Source organism: Pseudorca crassidens, chromosome 16 (assembly GCF_039906515.1).
Source record: "Pseudorca crassidens isolate mPseCra1 chromosome 16, mPseCra1.hap1, whole genome shotgun sequence".
In the NCBI taxonomy this organism is placed as follows: domain Eukaryota; kingdom Metazoa; phylum Chordata; class Mammalia; order Artiodactyla; family Delphinidae; genus Pseudorca; species Pseudorca crassidens.
Genome location: NC_090311.1, coordinates 36,550,043 through 36,567,979, shown reverse-complemented (window position 1 = coordinate 36,567,979; position 17,937 = coordinate 36,550,043). Strand labels below are relative to the sequence as shown.

At 34.0% G+C, this 17,937-nt stretch overlaps 1 protein-coding gene across 14 annotated transcripts in view; it reads left to right on the top strand.

The window, feature by feature from the left end:
- Positions 1-17,937, top strand: part of KIF20B (kinesin family member 20B) — a 74,904-nt gene that overhangs the window by 8,553 nt on the left and 48,414 nt on the right. For 13 of the 14 annotated variants that reach the window (XM_067710035.1, XM_067710046.1, XM_067710042.1 and 10 more), the window contains 13 exons: positions 3,389-3,475; positions 3,577-3,693; positions 4,455-4,593; positions 5,494-5,678; positions 7,682-7,718; positions 8,184-8,411; positions 9,956-10,067; positions 11,092-11,163; positions 11,241-11,387; positions 12,041-12,203; positions 12,757-13,047; positions 16,970-17,109; positions 17,392-17,530. In XM_067710035.1, coding sequence (XP_067566136.1) covers positions 3,389-3,475; positions 3,577-3,693; positions 4,455-4,593; positions 5,494-5,678; positions 7,682-7,718; positions 8,184-8,411; positions 9,956-10,067; positions 11,092-11,163; positions 11,241-11,387; positions 12,041-12,203; positions 12,757-13,047; positions 16,970-17,109; positions 17,392-17,530 — 1,857 coding nt within the window. The remainder of the gene's footprint in view (positions 1-3,388; positions 3,476-3,576; positions 3,694-4,454; positions 4,594-5,493; positions 5,679-7,681; positions 7,719-8,183; positions 8,412-9,955; positions 10,068-11,091; positions 11,164-11,240; positions 11,388-12,040; positions 12,204-12,756; positions 13,048-16,969; positions 17,110-17,391; positions 17,531-17,937) is intronic. The other variant, XM_067710045.1, reaches the window with a different exon arrangement.

Genomic DNA, 17,937 nt, shown 5'->3' with positions numbered 1-17,937 from the left:
TCTTTGTCAAACATCAGTTGTCTGTATTCATGTGGATCTATTCCTAGGCTCTCTTCTGTTCCATTGCTTCTGTTCTTTTGCCGGTGCTACACTATCTTGATTACTGTAGCTTTATAACATGTCTTGAAGTTGGGTATTGTCGGTCCTCCAACTTTATTCTTTCAATTTTATGCTGGCTATTACGGGTCATCCTTTTATTTTTAGTCATTCTAATAGGTGTGTATTGGTATCAAATTGATATTTGCATTTACCTAATGTCTAAAGATGTTGAATATGTTTTCATGTGGTTATTTGCCTTTTGTATATCTTTGGAGAAATGTCAATTTAAATCTTTTGTCCATTAAATAAAATTGGATTGTTTTCTAATTGAATCTTAAGTGTTCTTTATGTTTTCCAGATACATCTATCTGTCAGATATGTCCTTTGCAAACATTTCCTCTATGGCTTGTCTTTTCATCCCTTAAGTGTTTTTGGAAGAGAAGTTTTTAATTTTGATGAAGTCCATTTTACCAGTTTGTTCTGTTACTATTGTGCTGTTTGTGGCGTATCTAAGAAATCTTTAACTCAAGGCCACAAAGATTTTCTTCTGTGTTTTCTTTCAGAAGTTTTACAGTTTTAATTTTATATTTAGGTCTATGATCCATTTGGAATCAATTTTTTGGATAATGTGAGGTATATATTTCAAATTCCTATTTTTTTATTGCATATAGATATCCAGTTGTTCTAGCACAATTTGTTGAAAAAACTATGCTTTCTGTACTGTATTTCCTTTGCACCTTTGTCATAAATTAAATGCCCTTGTATGTGGAGGTTTATTTTTGAATACTCTATGTATTCTGTTTCATTGATCTTTTTGTCTGGCTGCCAATACCCCACTGTTTTGATTACTGTAGCTTTAAAATAAGTGTTGAAATCAGGTGGTACTGTTAGCCTACCAAATTTCTTCTTTTTCAGAGTTGTTTTGACTGTCCTAGGTACTTTGTATTTCTCTGTGAGTTTTTAAATGAGCTTTTAAATTTCTTCCAAAAAAAAAAAAGCCTCCTGTGGTTTTGATTGCAATTCCATTGAATCTGTAGATCAGTTTTGGAAGAATTGACATATTAACAACATTGAGTCTACCAAATAATGAACAAGGTGCATCTCCATTTATTTTGGTCTCCTTTACTTTCTCTGAGCACTGTTTTTTAGTTTTCAGTATATAGGTGTTTCATATCTTTTGTAAGATTTTTCTCTAAGTAGTTCATAATTTTTGAGGTTATCCTAAATGGTATCGCTCTTTAAAATCAACTTCTATTTCTTGCCAGCATGTAGAAAAACAATTGATTTTTGCATTTTGATCTCCTATTATGCTACGTTGCTAAACTCATTTAATAGTTCTAGTAACTTTTTTGAAGATGTCAGATTTTTGTATGTTCATGTTGTCTGTGAATAAAGATGATTTTATTTCTACCTTGCCATTCTGGATGCTTTTCCTTTTTTTTCCTTTTCCTCCTCCTCTTCCCTTTCTCTCTCTTCCCCCGCCCTTCCTCCCCTTCCTCCACCTCCTTTCACCTGATTACATTGGCTAAAACCTCTAGAACCTCTAGTACCGTGTTGAATAGAAGTGAGAGCAGAAATCCCTGGGTTGTTACTCATCTTGCTACTCATCTTTGATTCAGTCTTTCATCACTAAGTATGATGTTAACTATAGGTATCTTATAAATGCTCTTTATCAGGCGAAGGAAGTTCCCTTCTATTCCAGTTTGCTAAGAATTCTTATTATGAATGGATGTTGAATTCATATATCACATTCAAGTCATCATTCAAATGCACTTTTTTGCATCTATTAGAGATAAAAGTTTCTTCTCATTCTTTTAATATTTTTAAGTACCCTAATTGATTTTTGAATGCTAAATTGACCTTGCTTTTCTGGAATAAACCATTTTTTGTTAGGATGTACTATCCTGTTTTACATATTATCTAATATTTTTGTTAGGGGATTTTTGCCTCTTTTTTATTCTGACAGAGAACTTTTATCCAGAATATATTTAAAACAATTACACGTTAATAATAAGAAAACAAACAGTTTAATAAAAATGGACAAAAGATTTGAACAGACACTTCACAAAAGAAGATATTCGTAGGGTCAGTATGCACCTGAAAAGGTGCTCAACATCATTAGTCAAAAGGGAAAGGCATAAATTAAAACCACAATCAGATACCACCCTCACACCCACTAGAATGGCTATAATGAAGAAGACTGGCCACACCACCCATTGGTGAGCATGCAGAGCAACTAGAATGTTCATCCATTGCTTGTAGGAATAGAAGATGGTACAACCACTTTGGAGAACATTTTGCCTCTACTTTTTTTTTTTTTTTTTCCCCGGTACGCGGGCGTCTCACTGCTGTGGCCTCTCCCGTTGCGGAGCACAGGGTCTGGACGCGCAGGCTCAGCGGCCATGGCTCATGGGCCCAGCCGCTCCGCGGCATGTGGGATCCTCCTGGACCGGGGCACGAACCCGTGTCCCCTGCTTCGGCAGGCAGTCTCTCAACCACTGCACCACCAGGGAAGCCCATGCCTCTATCTTAATTAAGGATATTGTTTTGTAATTTTTTTCTGAGGGTATCTTTGTCAGGTTGTGGTGACCAGGTTATGGCAGACTCAAAATTCGTTGAAAAGTGTTCTCTCTTCCTTTATTTTCTTAAAGAGTTTGTCTTTAATTTGTGTGATTATATCCTTAAATGTTTGAGAGAATTTACCAATGAATTACCAGGGTTTGGAGTTTTTTTGTGGGATTATTTTGTTTGAATGTAAATTTAATTTCTTTAATAGATATAGGGTTATTCAAATCGTCTACTTCTTGTGTCTTGTTTGGTGAGTTGTGTTTTTCAAGTCATTGTTTCCTTTTTTTAAAAAAAACATTAAAACATTTATTTAAAATTATTTTTTAAAAAATGAACTAAGCTCATTTCTTCCTCAAAGGAAGCAGTAAAGAGAATGCCATACAGCAAAAAAAATTCTAAGTGTGTGATGCAATTGAGCATTTGGGTTAATAGACTATTCTGGTTACTTGTGATTTATTCTACATTTCTGTGTTTTAGTGACTTAGAGCCTTGTTATTTGTATTGGTTTTAAAGGTTAGGATCTTATGGCAAAGAAGCATATTGTAAACTTCAAGTATAAATATAGAAGGCAGAGGAAATTGAGTCTTTTGTGGTATTTTTGTTTTTTTAAAAACAGATTTATTTTTCTTTTAACATATAAAGTGGTTAAAAACAGAAGAGTCACTGTTTGCTTAGAGGTTTTGTATAATCTCAGATTGTTTTATAGCAATCAGCCACTTTAAAGAAAGATAATCTCTGAAAAGCCATATTTTTTATTTTTAAAATATTTTCTCCTTTTAAGGCAAACAGTTTGGAATCCAAAGATTATCTCCAGGTTTGTCTTCGAGTAAGACCATTGACACAGTCAGAAAAAGAACATGAGTCTGAGGTTTGTGTTGAATTTAATATGTTTTACTTCCATTAAATGGGCAAAATACCATTGTTTTAATTTACTTATTGTTAGTTTTTATTTATTTATTTGTGTTCTAGGGCTGTGTGTATATTCTGGATTCACAGACCATTGTGCTGAAGGATCCTCAAAGTATCCTTGGTCGATTAAGTGAGAAAAGCTCTGGGCAGATGGCACAGACATTCAGTTTTTCCAAGGTAGGTACCCATGTGAAATGGAAGATTTTTCTTTTCAGGAAAAGAAACTTGGCTTAGGCTAAATTGCTACCTAATTATATATAATGAACTATATACATCTTGTGCTTATGAAACTTAGATCTTAGGTACTGGTATTTTTTTCTCAATGGTAGGACTCAAATTTCAGGTGTGTAAATATATAATTGGAAGTGAGAAAATCTTTGTAGAGTTCTTGCAATCTTTTTTTGGTGGAGGGAAGTATCCTTTTCAAAATCTAGATGAAAAGTTATTGGTTGGGGGCTTCCCTGGTGGCGCAGTGGTTGAGAATCTGCCTGCCAATGCAGGGGACACGGGTTCGAGCCCTGGTCTGGGAGGATCCCACTTTGCCGCGGAGCAGCTGGGCCCGTGAGCCACAACTACTGAGCCTGCGTGTCTGGAGCCTGTGCTCCGCGACAAGAGAGGAAGTGACAGTGAAAGGCCCGTGCACCGCGATGAAGAGTGGCCCCCGCTTGCCACAACTGGAGAAAGCCCTCGCATAGAAACAAAGATCCAACACAGCCAAAAAAAAAGAGTTATTGGTTGGGTCAGATTTCTATCTTGAAAGCTTTTTGAAAGTAGTTAAACTAGCAGGTGTATTTGTGGGAATTGGGAATATGGCAACTTTTAAGAATGAATCTTGTAGGACAAATCTTTTAAATATTAAAAACATGAAAGGGTAGAACTCATTGTGGATATTAACTTGAACATTCTAAAAAGATTTTTTTAAAAAAATGCTTGTTTAGGTTTTTGGCCCAGAAACTACACAGAAGGAATTCTTCCAGGGTTGCATTCTACAGCCAGTTAAAGACCTCTTGAAAGGACAAAGTCGGCTGATTTTTACTTATGGGCTAACCAATTCAGGAAAAACTTACACATTTCAAGGTAAATAGTTTTATTTTTGCTAGAAAGGAAGAAAGAGGCACTAATAATGTACTCATTTTCATAATACTTCTTATAGTTATGTTTCCATTGCCTAGCACATTTGCTCCATTTTTAATAGTAATAGCATATTGAATGTGTATTGCCAATGGCTTTTAATTCAGATCGACTATTTTACCCATATGTAGAGAATTACATGATGATAAAAACTCAGAAGGGGGCTTCCCTGGTGGTGCAGTGGTTAAGAATCCGCCTGCCAACGCAGGGGACACGGGTTCGAGCCCTGGTCTGGGAAGATCCCACATGCCACAAAGCAGCTAAGCCTGTGCGCCACAACTACTGAGGCTGCGCTCTAGAGCCCGTGAGCCACAACTACTGAGCCTGTGTGCCACAACTACGGAAGCCCACACACCTAGAGCCCATGCTCTGCAGCAAGAGAAGCCACTGCAATGAGAAGCCCATGCACCACAACGAAGAGTAGCCCCCGCTTGTTGCAACTAGAGAAAGCCCGTGTGTAGCAACGAAGACCTGACGCAACCAAAAATAAATAATTAATTTAAAAAAAACCCTTAGAAAAAGGATTGATGTGACATAGGGAATTAAGCATGGATAACCAGGGAAACACTTTATATTTTATTTTACTTTTATACTTTGTGATAATGAATGATAGCCAATCTTAAAGCCTGATCTGAATGTAAAATTTCAGGTTTTGCATCAGAATAATAGTTGATAAAATGTCAATTATACAGTTAAGACCAAAATGATGGAAAACCAAGTAATCCTTCAACTTCTCTCACTCTTGTCTCAGCTTTTTACTCTTGCCTGTTAGTGGTATAAAAGGAAACTTGGTAGTTCAAGAATGTTTTTTTCTAAGAGAGTATAAAACAAAAATTCTTTTCATAGGCACAGAAGAAAATATTGGCATTCTACCTCGAACTTTGAATGTATTATTTGATAGTCTTCAGGAAAGACTGTGTACAAAGATGACCCTTAAACCACATAGGTCCAGAGAATACTTACGTTTATCACCAGACCAAGAGAAAGAAGAAGTAGCTAGCAAAAGTGCATTGCTTCGACAAATTAAAGAGGTATGGGAGTATTTTAGTATGTAAAATATACATAATCCTGACCTTTTAGTAGCTCTTTAGTTTGTTTCAGCCTATATTGGACTGTTTTGTGGTGCTTGTGGCTATTGTCTTTTCTTTTTGAGAAAAGTATTAAAAGCTTTTTTGAAGTCATCTCTTCTTATTTCATACTGTACAAACAGCAGAAATGTTTAAACAATACAAATGTAAATGGTTCTTAAATCTTTTTTGGTTGCTGTAGAAACAGCAACTTTCTATATAATGATTTTTAAAAATTCTTTTTTTTAATTGTAAAAGTAATATGTATACACAAAAGCTAAACAAGAGAATGTGAAAAATAAAAGTGAAAATTTCCTATAATTCCATTCCTGAAGAGAAAACCAATATTAGCAGATATGAACATATCCTTTTTGATCTTTTTCTCTCTGTACACACAAAAAAATCTATGTACAGAGCTTTCTGTATGTGTCTATATATACACACAGAAACATAGTCATATATAGTTGCATATATCTTCATGTCTTTTTCTCTATATGTACGATATGGTCTTTTTTTTTTTTTTTTTTTTGCGGTACGCAGGCCTCTCACTGTCATGGCCTCTCCCGTTGCGGAGCACAGGCTCCGGATGCATAGGCCCAGCGGCCATGGCTCACAGGCCCAGCTGTTCTGCGGCATGTGGGATCCTCCTGGACCGGGGCACGAACCTGCGTCCGCTGCATCGGCAGGCGGACTCTCAACCACTGCGCCACCAGGGAAGCCCTGGTCTTTTTTTTTTTTTAACAAAAATGAGATTTTATTATACAGACATTCTGTAACTTGCTCTTTCATTTAACATGTCGTAAATCTTTTACTACCTTAATTCATGTGTCTTATCTGTTAGGTTATGTTTTTTCCTCTTTTCTTTCTTCTTTTTAATAGTTCTTTATTTAATAAATTTTTTTTATAAAGTATACTTGTCTATTTATTCCTTCTTTGCCTTGTGGATTTTGTGTTATGCTTTGAGACATTTATTTTATCTATTTAAAATTGTTAAAAACTATTAACAGTCTTTATAAATATATTCAAAACACTGATGGGGATTTTCTTCTTAAAGTAATTTAGAAATCAGTGTTTCAAGGTAATAAAATATTGTTGCTCAGTGGAGAGCAAAGTTCAGAATCCATGATTATGGTCTCTGCAAGTAAAATTGTGAGTATTTTAACAAAATTTATGGAGATTGGTGGATAATTGCATGGATAATTGATAGAGGAAATTAAAGTCATTAATAATGAGAAAAACTTCCCCTAACAAGTTACCTGGTTAAAACAAAATGTTATTTTGCCTATGAAATTATTAAAATTTTAAAAACTTGAGATATGCACTTTTTTTAAAAGTTCTTTTTATTGAGGTATAGTCGATGTACAATATTATAGAAGTTTCAGGTGTATGATGTGAAATACACACTTTCACTTTCATATATTGATTGTAAAATGTGTCTCTCCAAAGCAATTTGGCAATACTATACTAAGAGTGAGAACTTTAAAATAAGTTCATATTTTCATCCACCAATTCAGATTTAGGTATATGACCTAAGGGAACAATTAAATTACAGAAGAAAAAAATAATATATTAAGATGTTTATCTTAGTATTATTTAGTTAAGTCATTTCACATCACATCTCTTCAGTTAGGCAGCCACCAAATGTTTACAAATAATTTTTAATTATAGAGAGAAAAAGCTTACAATGGAATAAGTGTAGGGAAAAATATAGAAGGGAATATATTGAAATTTTACTAGTAATTGCCTCTGAGTGGCAGTGATTATATATGATGATATTCTTTTTAATATTTTCTGTGGTTTCCCAAATTTCCTATTATTAGGATGTATTATTTCACTAGGAAGGAAATTAATAGAGGTCGTTGAATTGAGTAGATGAAAGGCAGGTGGCTTACTTGGATAGGTAATTAATAAGCTGGTTATTTAATCTTAACAATGTTTTTTAACTTTTTAAAAAAAATCTTTTTCAGGTTGCTATGCATAATGACAGTTATGATACTCTTTATGGTAAGGTTTCCTTTCTCATTTACTTTTAAAATGTTGATTATTTGAAAAGCTTTTAATTTTTGGATCACTTCTGGTGATTTAATTTCTTTAATAAACAGTAATACTTGGAAAATGGTACATAACTATATGAAATATCAGTCATTGTAAAGTTTTATTTTGACTTAATAAATAAGTCCCTTTCACTGGTTAACTTTCATGTTGTTTCGAGAGAGACACTATTTTTCCTTTGTCCTTTATGTTTAATATTTACGTAAAATTATTTGTACATTTATTAGCGTGTTTGCAGAAAAGAAAAGAAAGATAAGCGGATTTTGGTTAATACAAATATTTATATCTGCTTTGGTCCAAAAAGTTTTTAACATTGCTGGTCAAAAGATTAAGGATACTTAGTTTTTCAAGTCCAGGAGTCTTGATCTATCCTATTGTCTCATTTAATTTTGTGATTATCTTTTTTATTTTCTGTAGGAAGTTTAACAAACTCTTTGAATATCCCAGAGTTTGAAGAGTCTGTGAGAGACTGTGAACACGCGAGCTTGAATATGGATAATAATATAAAATTTTCTGTGTGGGTTTCTTTCTTTGAGATTTACAATGAATGTATTTATGATTTGTTTGTTCCTGTCTCATCTAAATTCCAAAAGAGAAAGATACTACGCCTTTCCCAAGATGTAAAGGGCTATTCTTTTATAAAAGGTATACTAGTGAGTATTTTTTACTTTATTGCTCTGAAATTCCTTTCTAGGCTTTGTTATAGGAAAGCAGACTGGAAATTGAAAATTTTTATACTAATTATTTTTTATTTTTTAATCTATTTATTTTTGGCCGCATTGGGTCTTCGTTGCTGTGCACGGGCTTTCTCTAGTTGTGGCGAGCAGGGGCTGCTCTTCGTTGCAGTGCACGGGTTTCTCATTGTGGTGGCTTCTCTTGTTGCAGAGCACGGGCTCTAGGCACGTGGGCTTCTGTAGTTGTGGCACACGGGCTCAGTAGTTGTGGCTCGTGGGCTCTAGAGCACAGGCTCAGTAGTTGTGGTGCTCGGGCTTAGTTGCTCTGTGGCATGTGGTATCTTCCCGGACCAGGGCTCGAACCCGTATCCCCTGCGTTGGCAGGCGGATTCTTAACCACTTCACCACCAGGGTGGTCCTGTATCCTGATTATTAACATCAAGATAATAGTTTGTGCTTTGAAAGTATGTTTTGGTATGTTAATTAAACTTGAAGGTGAAGGGGTCTAGTTTAATGTTGTATTTGCTAGAGTATTATTGATTGGATTTTAGGGGATGGGAAAAGCTGTGTGTGTAGGTATTCACATTATTCTGCTGCTTTGTAACGGTATTCAAACTTCAGAGCCATGTATCAGTAAATGTTCTGTTCCATAGTGCTGTTTTTCCAACCTTTTAAAAATCACTACCCCACAGTAGGAAATACATATTAATAACATCATGATCCTGTACCTGCATATGTATATATATACATATATACAATTGAAAAGTTTCATTAATTATACTTACCCTTACTACAAGGAATGCACTTTGTTGTTTTCTATATTGTACTTCATTTTTACAATACGCTAGTTGTGACTCAATAAATTTGACTTCATGACTCACAAATGAATTGCAGTCTATAATGTCTCATAGCTAGGTAATTTTCTAGGTTTAATCTGTAATGTATTTTGTCTTTTTTTTTTTTCTGGATGTCTAATTCTAAGGAATCTTACCTATTTTTAATTTTCCCTTTGGCAGATTCTGTTGAAGAACATTTACTTTCTGTGTTTGTACTACTTAAGTACTGGAAAATCATTATAATATCCTCTTCTTGCATACTTCTTTTTTAATATTTATTTATTTATTTATTTGGCTGCATTGGGTCTTAGTTGTGGCATGCGGGATCTTCATTGCAGCGCGTGGGCCTCTCTCTAGTTGTGGCGTGTGGGCTCTAGAGTGTGCGGGCTTAGTTGCCCCATGGCGTGTGGGATCTGAGTCCCCCGACCAGAGATCGAAACCACGTCCCCTGCATTGGAAGGCGGATTCTTAACCACTACACCACCAGGGAAGTCCCTTATGTAATTCTTTTCTAATGGAGTATGGAATAGCTGAGTTGACTATACCTAGGGCGTGTTATTAAAAGAAAGATTTTATTATATGTCTTTGGGAAAGAGATTACATATCTTCAAAGAGATTACATTGTACTGCAAATGCTGTGTTTTTATAAATTGATATGTGTCCTCTTTATTTTTTAAAGATCTACAGTGGGTTCAAGTATCTGATTCCAAAGAAGCATATAGACTTTTAAAACTAGGAATAAAGCACCAGAGTGTTGCTTTCACAAAACTGAACAATGCTTCCAGTAGAAGGTAAGGAGTAAACCCTGTGGTGTAAGCCTGAGGTGTGCTAATTTAAACACAACTAATTTAAGATTAAAGTGGACAGTGGGTTCTCTGATATATTAAATGAATTCATAGGCATAAAAACATTCTGTAAACTGAAGAGCACTAAACACATAAGATTATCAGGACTGTTTCTTGTTCTAACGTAAGATTTACTAATTTACACTCAGTCTGAGGTATTTTTACTCTTTCTGTATGTGAATATCTAAGCTCAGTGTTTTAGTTACCTGTAACGGTGGACTTTTCTCTGTGTTTTTCCTACTTACCCCATGAACACAGACACTGTATGCATACTGAGTTGGGCCAAAATCTCAAAGGGCTAAGGAAGGATTTTTTTTAATGTTTATGATATATGATACATGATATACATATCATGTATCATATATGATATGTGATATACATATCATATATCATATATGTATGATACATGTTTTTGCATAGCTAAAGAAAAAGGAAGGATGTTTTTGATGGAAGGGATTGGTGGATGAGAGACAAAAGAAAATAAGTTTAAGTTTATACGTAAAACAGGTTTTCTCTTAAGGGGGAAAGAACCCTGTCCCCCATGTGTGGAGTGAAGGTAATATATAATCCAGATAAGCCTGTATTTAGGCCAGATGTATACTTTGCTTTAAGTATATATTCAAAGTAGATTAGCTGTAAATAATACCATTTTAACTAGTAATATCTCTGCAAGCAAATTGAGACTTTATTATAAATGATTTCATTAATAGAAATAAGAAGAGGAATAGGTTTGAAGGATTTGGGGCTAAGTGCAAGAAAGATAAGATATTTGGTTTTAGGTAGTTGGGTGGTATGTAGGTGATAGTGGAGCACTGAATTGAAATATCTGACAGCTAGTTGGAGAATGCAGCGCTGGAGCTATGGCTAGTATTAGGATATAAATAGATGTTGATTTAGATGCTTGTCTCCTATTTAGAATGCAGAAATTAAAAGTGAACGATAATATTTGATCTTTCTTTACTTCTTTTAGTCACAGCGTATTCACTATTAGAGTATTACAGATTGAAGAATCGGAAATGCCTCGTGTAATGCGAGTCAGTGAGTAAGTTGAGCATTCTTTAAATTGTAATTATTCTGAATTGTTTTGAAGAATTTTTTAGTTTTTTTTTTTTTTTTTAGATTGTCTTTATGTGATCTTGCTGGTTCAGAACGAAGCATGAAGACACAGAATGAAGGTGAAAGGTTAAGAGAGACTGGGAACATCAACACTTCTTTATTGACTCTGGGAAAGTGTATCAATGTTTTGAAGAACAGTGAAAAGTCAAAGTAAGAGTTGCTGAACATGTTATTAGCATATTAAGTATTACAATATTTAGACCCTTCAGCTTTGCTGGTTTTAGAAAGTTCTCTTGTTTTTCACTTCTTATGACTATATATGGATTGTAATTAAAATTACTTAGAAATCTTGGATAAAAAAAATGATAGAAATAAAAAAAAATGTCAGTCAATGCCAGTGGCTCATCAAGTAAACACAATATTTTCCATAGCAAATATATATCAACAGACATCTTGGATAGTAAGCTTCTGATGATGCTGGTTTAGCATCTAAAACCACGTTATTCTTATTAATGCATTCTGTTTTTCTAGATGTGGTAGATTTCTGCATTAATTATGAATCAGCCTGTACCATTTCTAGTTAAGGTGTATATATTGTGTAATTGGCCTACACTAGAAAACACAACCCAATTCAATGTGACTTTCTTTACATTTTGCCTAGTATTAGAATTACTATTATAACTAGTAGTAGTATTTAAAGAAAACAACATGAATAAACAGAAAATGATTATTATGGGTGGAACTAATTATTAACCTAGAATTTAAGTCCATGATAGCTATATTATTTCTTTGTAAAATTTATCAGCATCCTGACTTCATGAGATATGTTTTAACTTACAGTTTTTTGAAAAATTTTTCCGTAGGTTTCAACAGCATGTGCCTTTCCGGGAAAGTAAACTGACCCACTATTTTCAAAGTTTTTTCAACGGTAAAGGGAAAATATGTATGATTGTCAACATCAGCCAATGTTTTCTTGCCTACGATGAGACACTCAATGTGTTGAAGTTCTCAGCCATTGCACAAAAAGTAAATATAATTAAATTTCTGCACAATTTATTAAGCTTCTTATCATTAGAGTATTAATTATTTTTTTCTCGGAGTAGTTAACACATTTTGCACTAGCTCTAAACCTAGAAAATAACTGAAAATTTAAAATGTAATACTTGATCAAGTAGTAGGACATAGGAAAAATATTGAAAGTAACCCCTGCTTAAGAGTAAAATGACCTCAGTAATAAACTTACCCATTACAAATTTCGAGTAATTCTTGCAGCAAATTGTCAGCTCTGCTGTCCATCTGGTTCATTTAGTGGCTAATCAGGAACCCCCCTGCTAGGAATAGTATTGATACTAAGAACTTAACCCAGGAAAGTAAATTTATCTAGAGTATACATGTGTAATTGGCTTTTTTCTTATCAAATATTTATTTAAGGATGCTAATTCCTTCTTGCATGTTTGTTTGCATTGTTTTTATTTTTTAATTCTCAAGTTGTCATTTGACTTAAATTTATAAAATTTTTGTTTTGTGTGGACAGTTCTTGCCTTTTCTGTTTTAAAAGTTACATTGAATATTTTAACAGGTTTGTGTTCCAGACACTTTAAATTCCTCTCAAGAGAAATCATTTGGACCTGCCAAATCTTCTCAAGATGTATCACTAGATATTAATAGTTCAGATAATAAAATACTAAATGAAAAGAGATCCACAATTTCATGGGAAAATAGTCTAGAAGACGTGGTGGAAGATGAAGATTTGGTTGAGGATCTAGAGAAAGCTGAAGAAAAGCAAAATGTGGAAAGTGAATTTACTGATGAAGATCTAGATAAAACATTAGAGGATGATAAGGCTTTCAGTAGCCATGAGGAGAAGAGAGTATGTATTAAGAACTCATACTTCTAAAGTTGGCTTATTTATTATTCTGAAGTTAGGGTTAATAATTCTTAAGGCTGTTTCTCTCATTTTTTTAACAATACACTAATTTTGTCTTTCATCTTCATGTTTTGAAAATTTTCACATCCACAGAAAGAATAATACAATGAATATACATTTGCACTTCACCTGAATTTGCCAGTTGTTAACATTTTATCGTATTTACTTTAATTCTTTCTGTGAGTGTGTGAATACACATCTTTTTGGTGTATCATTTGAAAACAAGATGCAGACATAATGACACCTTACAAATAACTACTTCAGCATGTTTCCCAAGAACGTGGACATTTTCCTCATGATCAAAAGACCATTTTCATACCTAAGCAATTTCACATTGATACAATAACGTAATGTTTTATCGTCCATATTGAGATTTATCCAGTGGTCAGTATTTCCTTTATAGCCACTTTGTTATTGATCTACAACCAAAGTTAATACATTGCTTTTGATTATCATGTTTCTTTAGTTAATCTCTAATCTAGTGTAGATGTTTTTGAAAAATTGTGGTGAGTTGTCTTGTAGAGTATCTCCAGTCTGGATCTGTCTTATTACTTTCTGATTCAGGTTTAACACTTTAGATAAGCCTATTATATAGGTGAAGTTGTGAATTTCCCATTACATCACATCAGGAGGCAGCTGATGTCTGATTTCCCCATTTTTGGTGATGCTAAATTTTGCTCACTTGGCTAAGGTTTTGTGTTTAGATCTCTCTTCATTGTAAAAGCGTATCATCTGTGAAGATGCTTTGACACCATGTGACTATCTTGTTCCCCAGTATCCTTTCACCCAGTGATTTTAGCATACTCCACCAAACTTTTACTTTGCAGTCTTAAGTACAATTGTGCAAAATGTCTGCCCAGTACTGATTATCCTATTTATTCAAAAACAAAAATTATTTGGTTGTCTTGTATTTATGGTAAACAAATAAGATTTAATGGTGGTTCTTTTTTTTTTTAATTAATTAATTTATTTTTGGCTGCGTTTTGTCTTGGTTGCTGCATGCGGGCTTTCTTTAGTTGCGGCGAGCGGGGGCTACTCTTAGTTGTGGTGTGTGGGCTTATTGCCGTAGCTTCTCTTGTTGTGGAGCATGGACTCTAGGCGCGCGGGCTCAGTAGTTATGGCTCACAGGCTCTAGAGCACAGGCTCAGTAGTTGTGGCTTACGGGCTTAGTTGCTCCGTGGCATGTGGGCTCTTCCCGGATCTGGGCTTGAACCGGTGTCCCCTGCCTTGGCAGGCAGATTCTTAACCACTGCACCACCAGGGAAGCCCAGTGCTGCGCAGTTCTTTTATCCTCTGTCCAAATACAATTCACACATATATTTAAGTTGTTATTAATCCTGAAATGTAGATAATGTCCACAGTACCAGTTCCCCTCATTAACTGGTCATAACTATTACATATGTATACATGGAGTATTCTTACCAGCGTCACAGGAACACTAGTAATCCTGTGCTCATGGATGTGCTTCAGTGGTATTGCCACATCTGACATCATAGTACTCTTTTGGACTGTAGAAGTCTAAGTAGATGGATGATGTATTGAGTTAAGTACTCTCATTTTAATAGTTTATTTCAGTGTCCCTGAAAGCTATAGTTGTGCCTGTGTTGTTTGGAAATGAAAATGAAAGCTTCAGATGCCACTATTCTCAGTTAATCTGGTTACTATGTGATTGGACCTTGTTTACCTTGGATCTCTGTAATGTAGTACTTCCTTCAGTGACAAAATGAGCCGTTAATAGTCCTATTTTAGGTTTTATTGATCTTCTCAAAACTGAAGTTTATATAGAATATCCATTAAACTTAAAATGTTAGTAGAATTTCAGAATTTATTAGGGAAAAATAGTGTAGTTTATAAAGGATTATATAGTGTAAATGCATATCTTATAATGTTGACTAGGTACTTTATTTTTATTTATTTATTTATTTTATGACTAGGTACTTTAAAATTAAAATTTAATCGAGGTTTTTTCCTAATATTTTAAAAAATGATTATAGACTTTGCATGCTTTACATTATTAGCATTTTAATTAGAGGATTGTATTAAAGATCATTATGAAATATATTGATATTAGCATATTTACACTTACAATTCATTTAATTAGGCTAACCAACCAGAATTTTTTTCACCGAAAACTTTGTCAGATGCTAACAATGATAGAAAACTAATTGTTGTTGAGAATTATTGCAAGAAACCAATTTTCCAAGGTTTCCCACATTCATGCAGATTTCTCTAAGTCTCCCACATTTCTTCTTCAGTAGTTATCATTTATTATTTTAAACAGTGGGAAAGTCTGTGGTTATTCAAAATTATAAAAGTATTATATAATCTTGGTGGAATCTAGAAAAAGAAAAAGAGGAAAATAATTAAATATAAATCTCTCTCTAATCTACTGGTCACATTAGTAGGTTTTTACTATACATTATAATATTGTAACCTAATTTTCTTCACTTAAAAATAAATTGTGAAAAGTATGAATTATAAATATGTCATCATAATTCATTACAGTAGTTTACTGTATGATGGTACCATAGTTGAACCCATCTCTTTGACTGTTGAGCTGGGTTTCACTTTTTCTTTATTTACATACAACCACTCACTGTTGCAAAAAACACAGTGACCATTCTTACAGCCAAAACGCTGGGTCCTATTATATAATTAATTCCTCAGTATAAGTTCTTAGAAGCAGAATTTCAAAGTCAGGATATCTATAGAAATATTTTCAAATACAAAATCGAAAAACTGAAAGATCTGTGACTTTGAGAGAGTTTATTAATTTATTATTGAGAAACTTTAATCAAAAACCTTGAAAAAGAATATTAGGCTTTTTTCTTGAATGCTATAATTTATTACATATCTATACTGGCTATGATGTCAAGTTGTAATTGCCTTATTGTTCATTGTCTGTATTACATGATTAATTATGTATGTGCTTTCAAAGACAGAGTTGTTGCTCACATTTGAATAGTTATAAAAGCCCAATAGGATAAGTTTAAAAATTTATTTTATTATTTAGTTATTTATTTTTGGCTGTGTTGGGTCTTTGTTGCTGTGCGCGGGCTTTCTCTAGTTGTGGCGTGGGCTTCTCATTGCGGTGGCTTCACTTGTTGCAGAGCACGGGCTCTAGGCGCACGGCCTCAGTAGTTGTGGCTCGCGGGCTCTAGAGCGCAGGCTCAGTAGTTGTGGCTCACGTGCTCTAGAGTGCAGGCTCAGAAGTTGTGGCACATGGGCTTAGTTGTTCTGCGCCATGTGGGATCTTCCCGGACCAGGGCTCGAACCCGTGCCCCCAGCATTGGCAGGCGGATTCTTAACCACTGCACCACCAGGGAAGTCCCCAATAGGTTAAGTTATGTAACATTCTCTTTGTCATTTTGGAACGTGTTTGGGGGTTCTTAGTAACTACTCCATATAATACTTCAACTTTATATTTTGACAGACTAATTTTAAACTCAAACTTAAGCATGTACCACAGACCTGGTCTTTACTTTCTCCACCTAAGAAATGTGGATGCTGCTACCAAGCTTACAGAGGGTTGTGTGGATTAAATGAAATAAAATATGAACTCCCCAGAGTAGTTTCTGGTAGATAATAGATGCTCAAATTTTATTTTCTCTTCTTTCTTTGTGTAGCTAGACAGTGAGACATTTGAATTACTGTATATCTGTTTCTAAAACGTGGAGAGGCGTGCTTGATTTTTCAGATTAGTGAATCTCTGCAAATACACAATTTTCAGTGAAAATATCATCTCTAATAAAAGGGTGCATAATTACAATCTAAATGGAAAAAGTTTTATTTTTGAACACTTGGACAGTCTTTCTCTTGGAATATATTTGTTTTTTTAATTAGAATTTTAATATTTATATTTTAGAAACTTTTGGATTTAATAGAAGACTTGAAAAAAAAACTAATAAATGAAAGAAAAGAAAAGTTAACATTGGAATTTAAAATCCGTGAAGAAGTTACACAGGAGTTTACTCAGTATTTGGCTCAACGGGAAGCTGACTTTAAGTAAGTTTTTTCGTTCATGTCCTGGTAAAAATTGAGAATTTTATTTACTTGTTTAAATTTTTTTTTTTGGCTTTTTATTTTATATTAGGTGACTTCTGAATTCTGACCTTCATGCAGGCTTGAAAATAGCTGTTACTAATCCCCATGGTGATTGTGAATTATACATGAATGATTATTTAAACTGACTTTTAATTTATAATGTACCTAATCTTAGAAATTTAAAATAAAAGCACGAAGTAGTGCTTTTTCTGTTTCTTAATGGGATTAATTTCTGTTATGAAGGGAAACTCTCCTTCAGGAACGAGAGATATTAGAAGAAAATGCTGAATGTCGTTTGGCTATCTTCAAGGATTTGATTGGTAAATGTGACACTCAAGAAGAACCAAACAATGAAGATCATGCCGTGAAAGCTGAAACTGAAGTATGTTAACTGAAATATTAAATCCATGAGGTTTAGGTACCAGGATTTAGTATACCACATCAATGATGAGAAATATTAATATACTTTAGAATTAAAACAAAAAACTTAATATGTAGCTTTATTATAATTAAGCATGCTTTGTTAAGAATGTAAGCACAAATAGTTTAAATATAGCTATTGAACTTATAAAAATATATATCTGTTACATTTATATCTCAGTCTGGTGTTGATTAAGTCATTGTGTTGATTGTAGGTAGATACCTTTTTGTCTGATTATGGGATACCCTTCTCAGATTTGTCTTAAACTTAAAGAATTTTAAATGGCTGAGAGACCTAAAGGGTCATTTAGTTCTGTTCTGATTAAAACAAAAATATTTATATATAGAAAGATCACTCTTGCTTGGCTG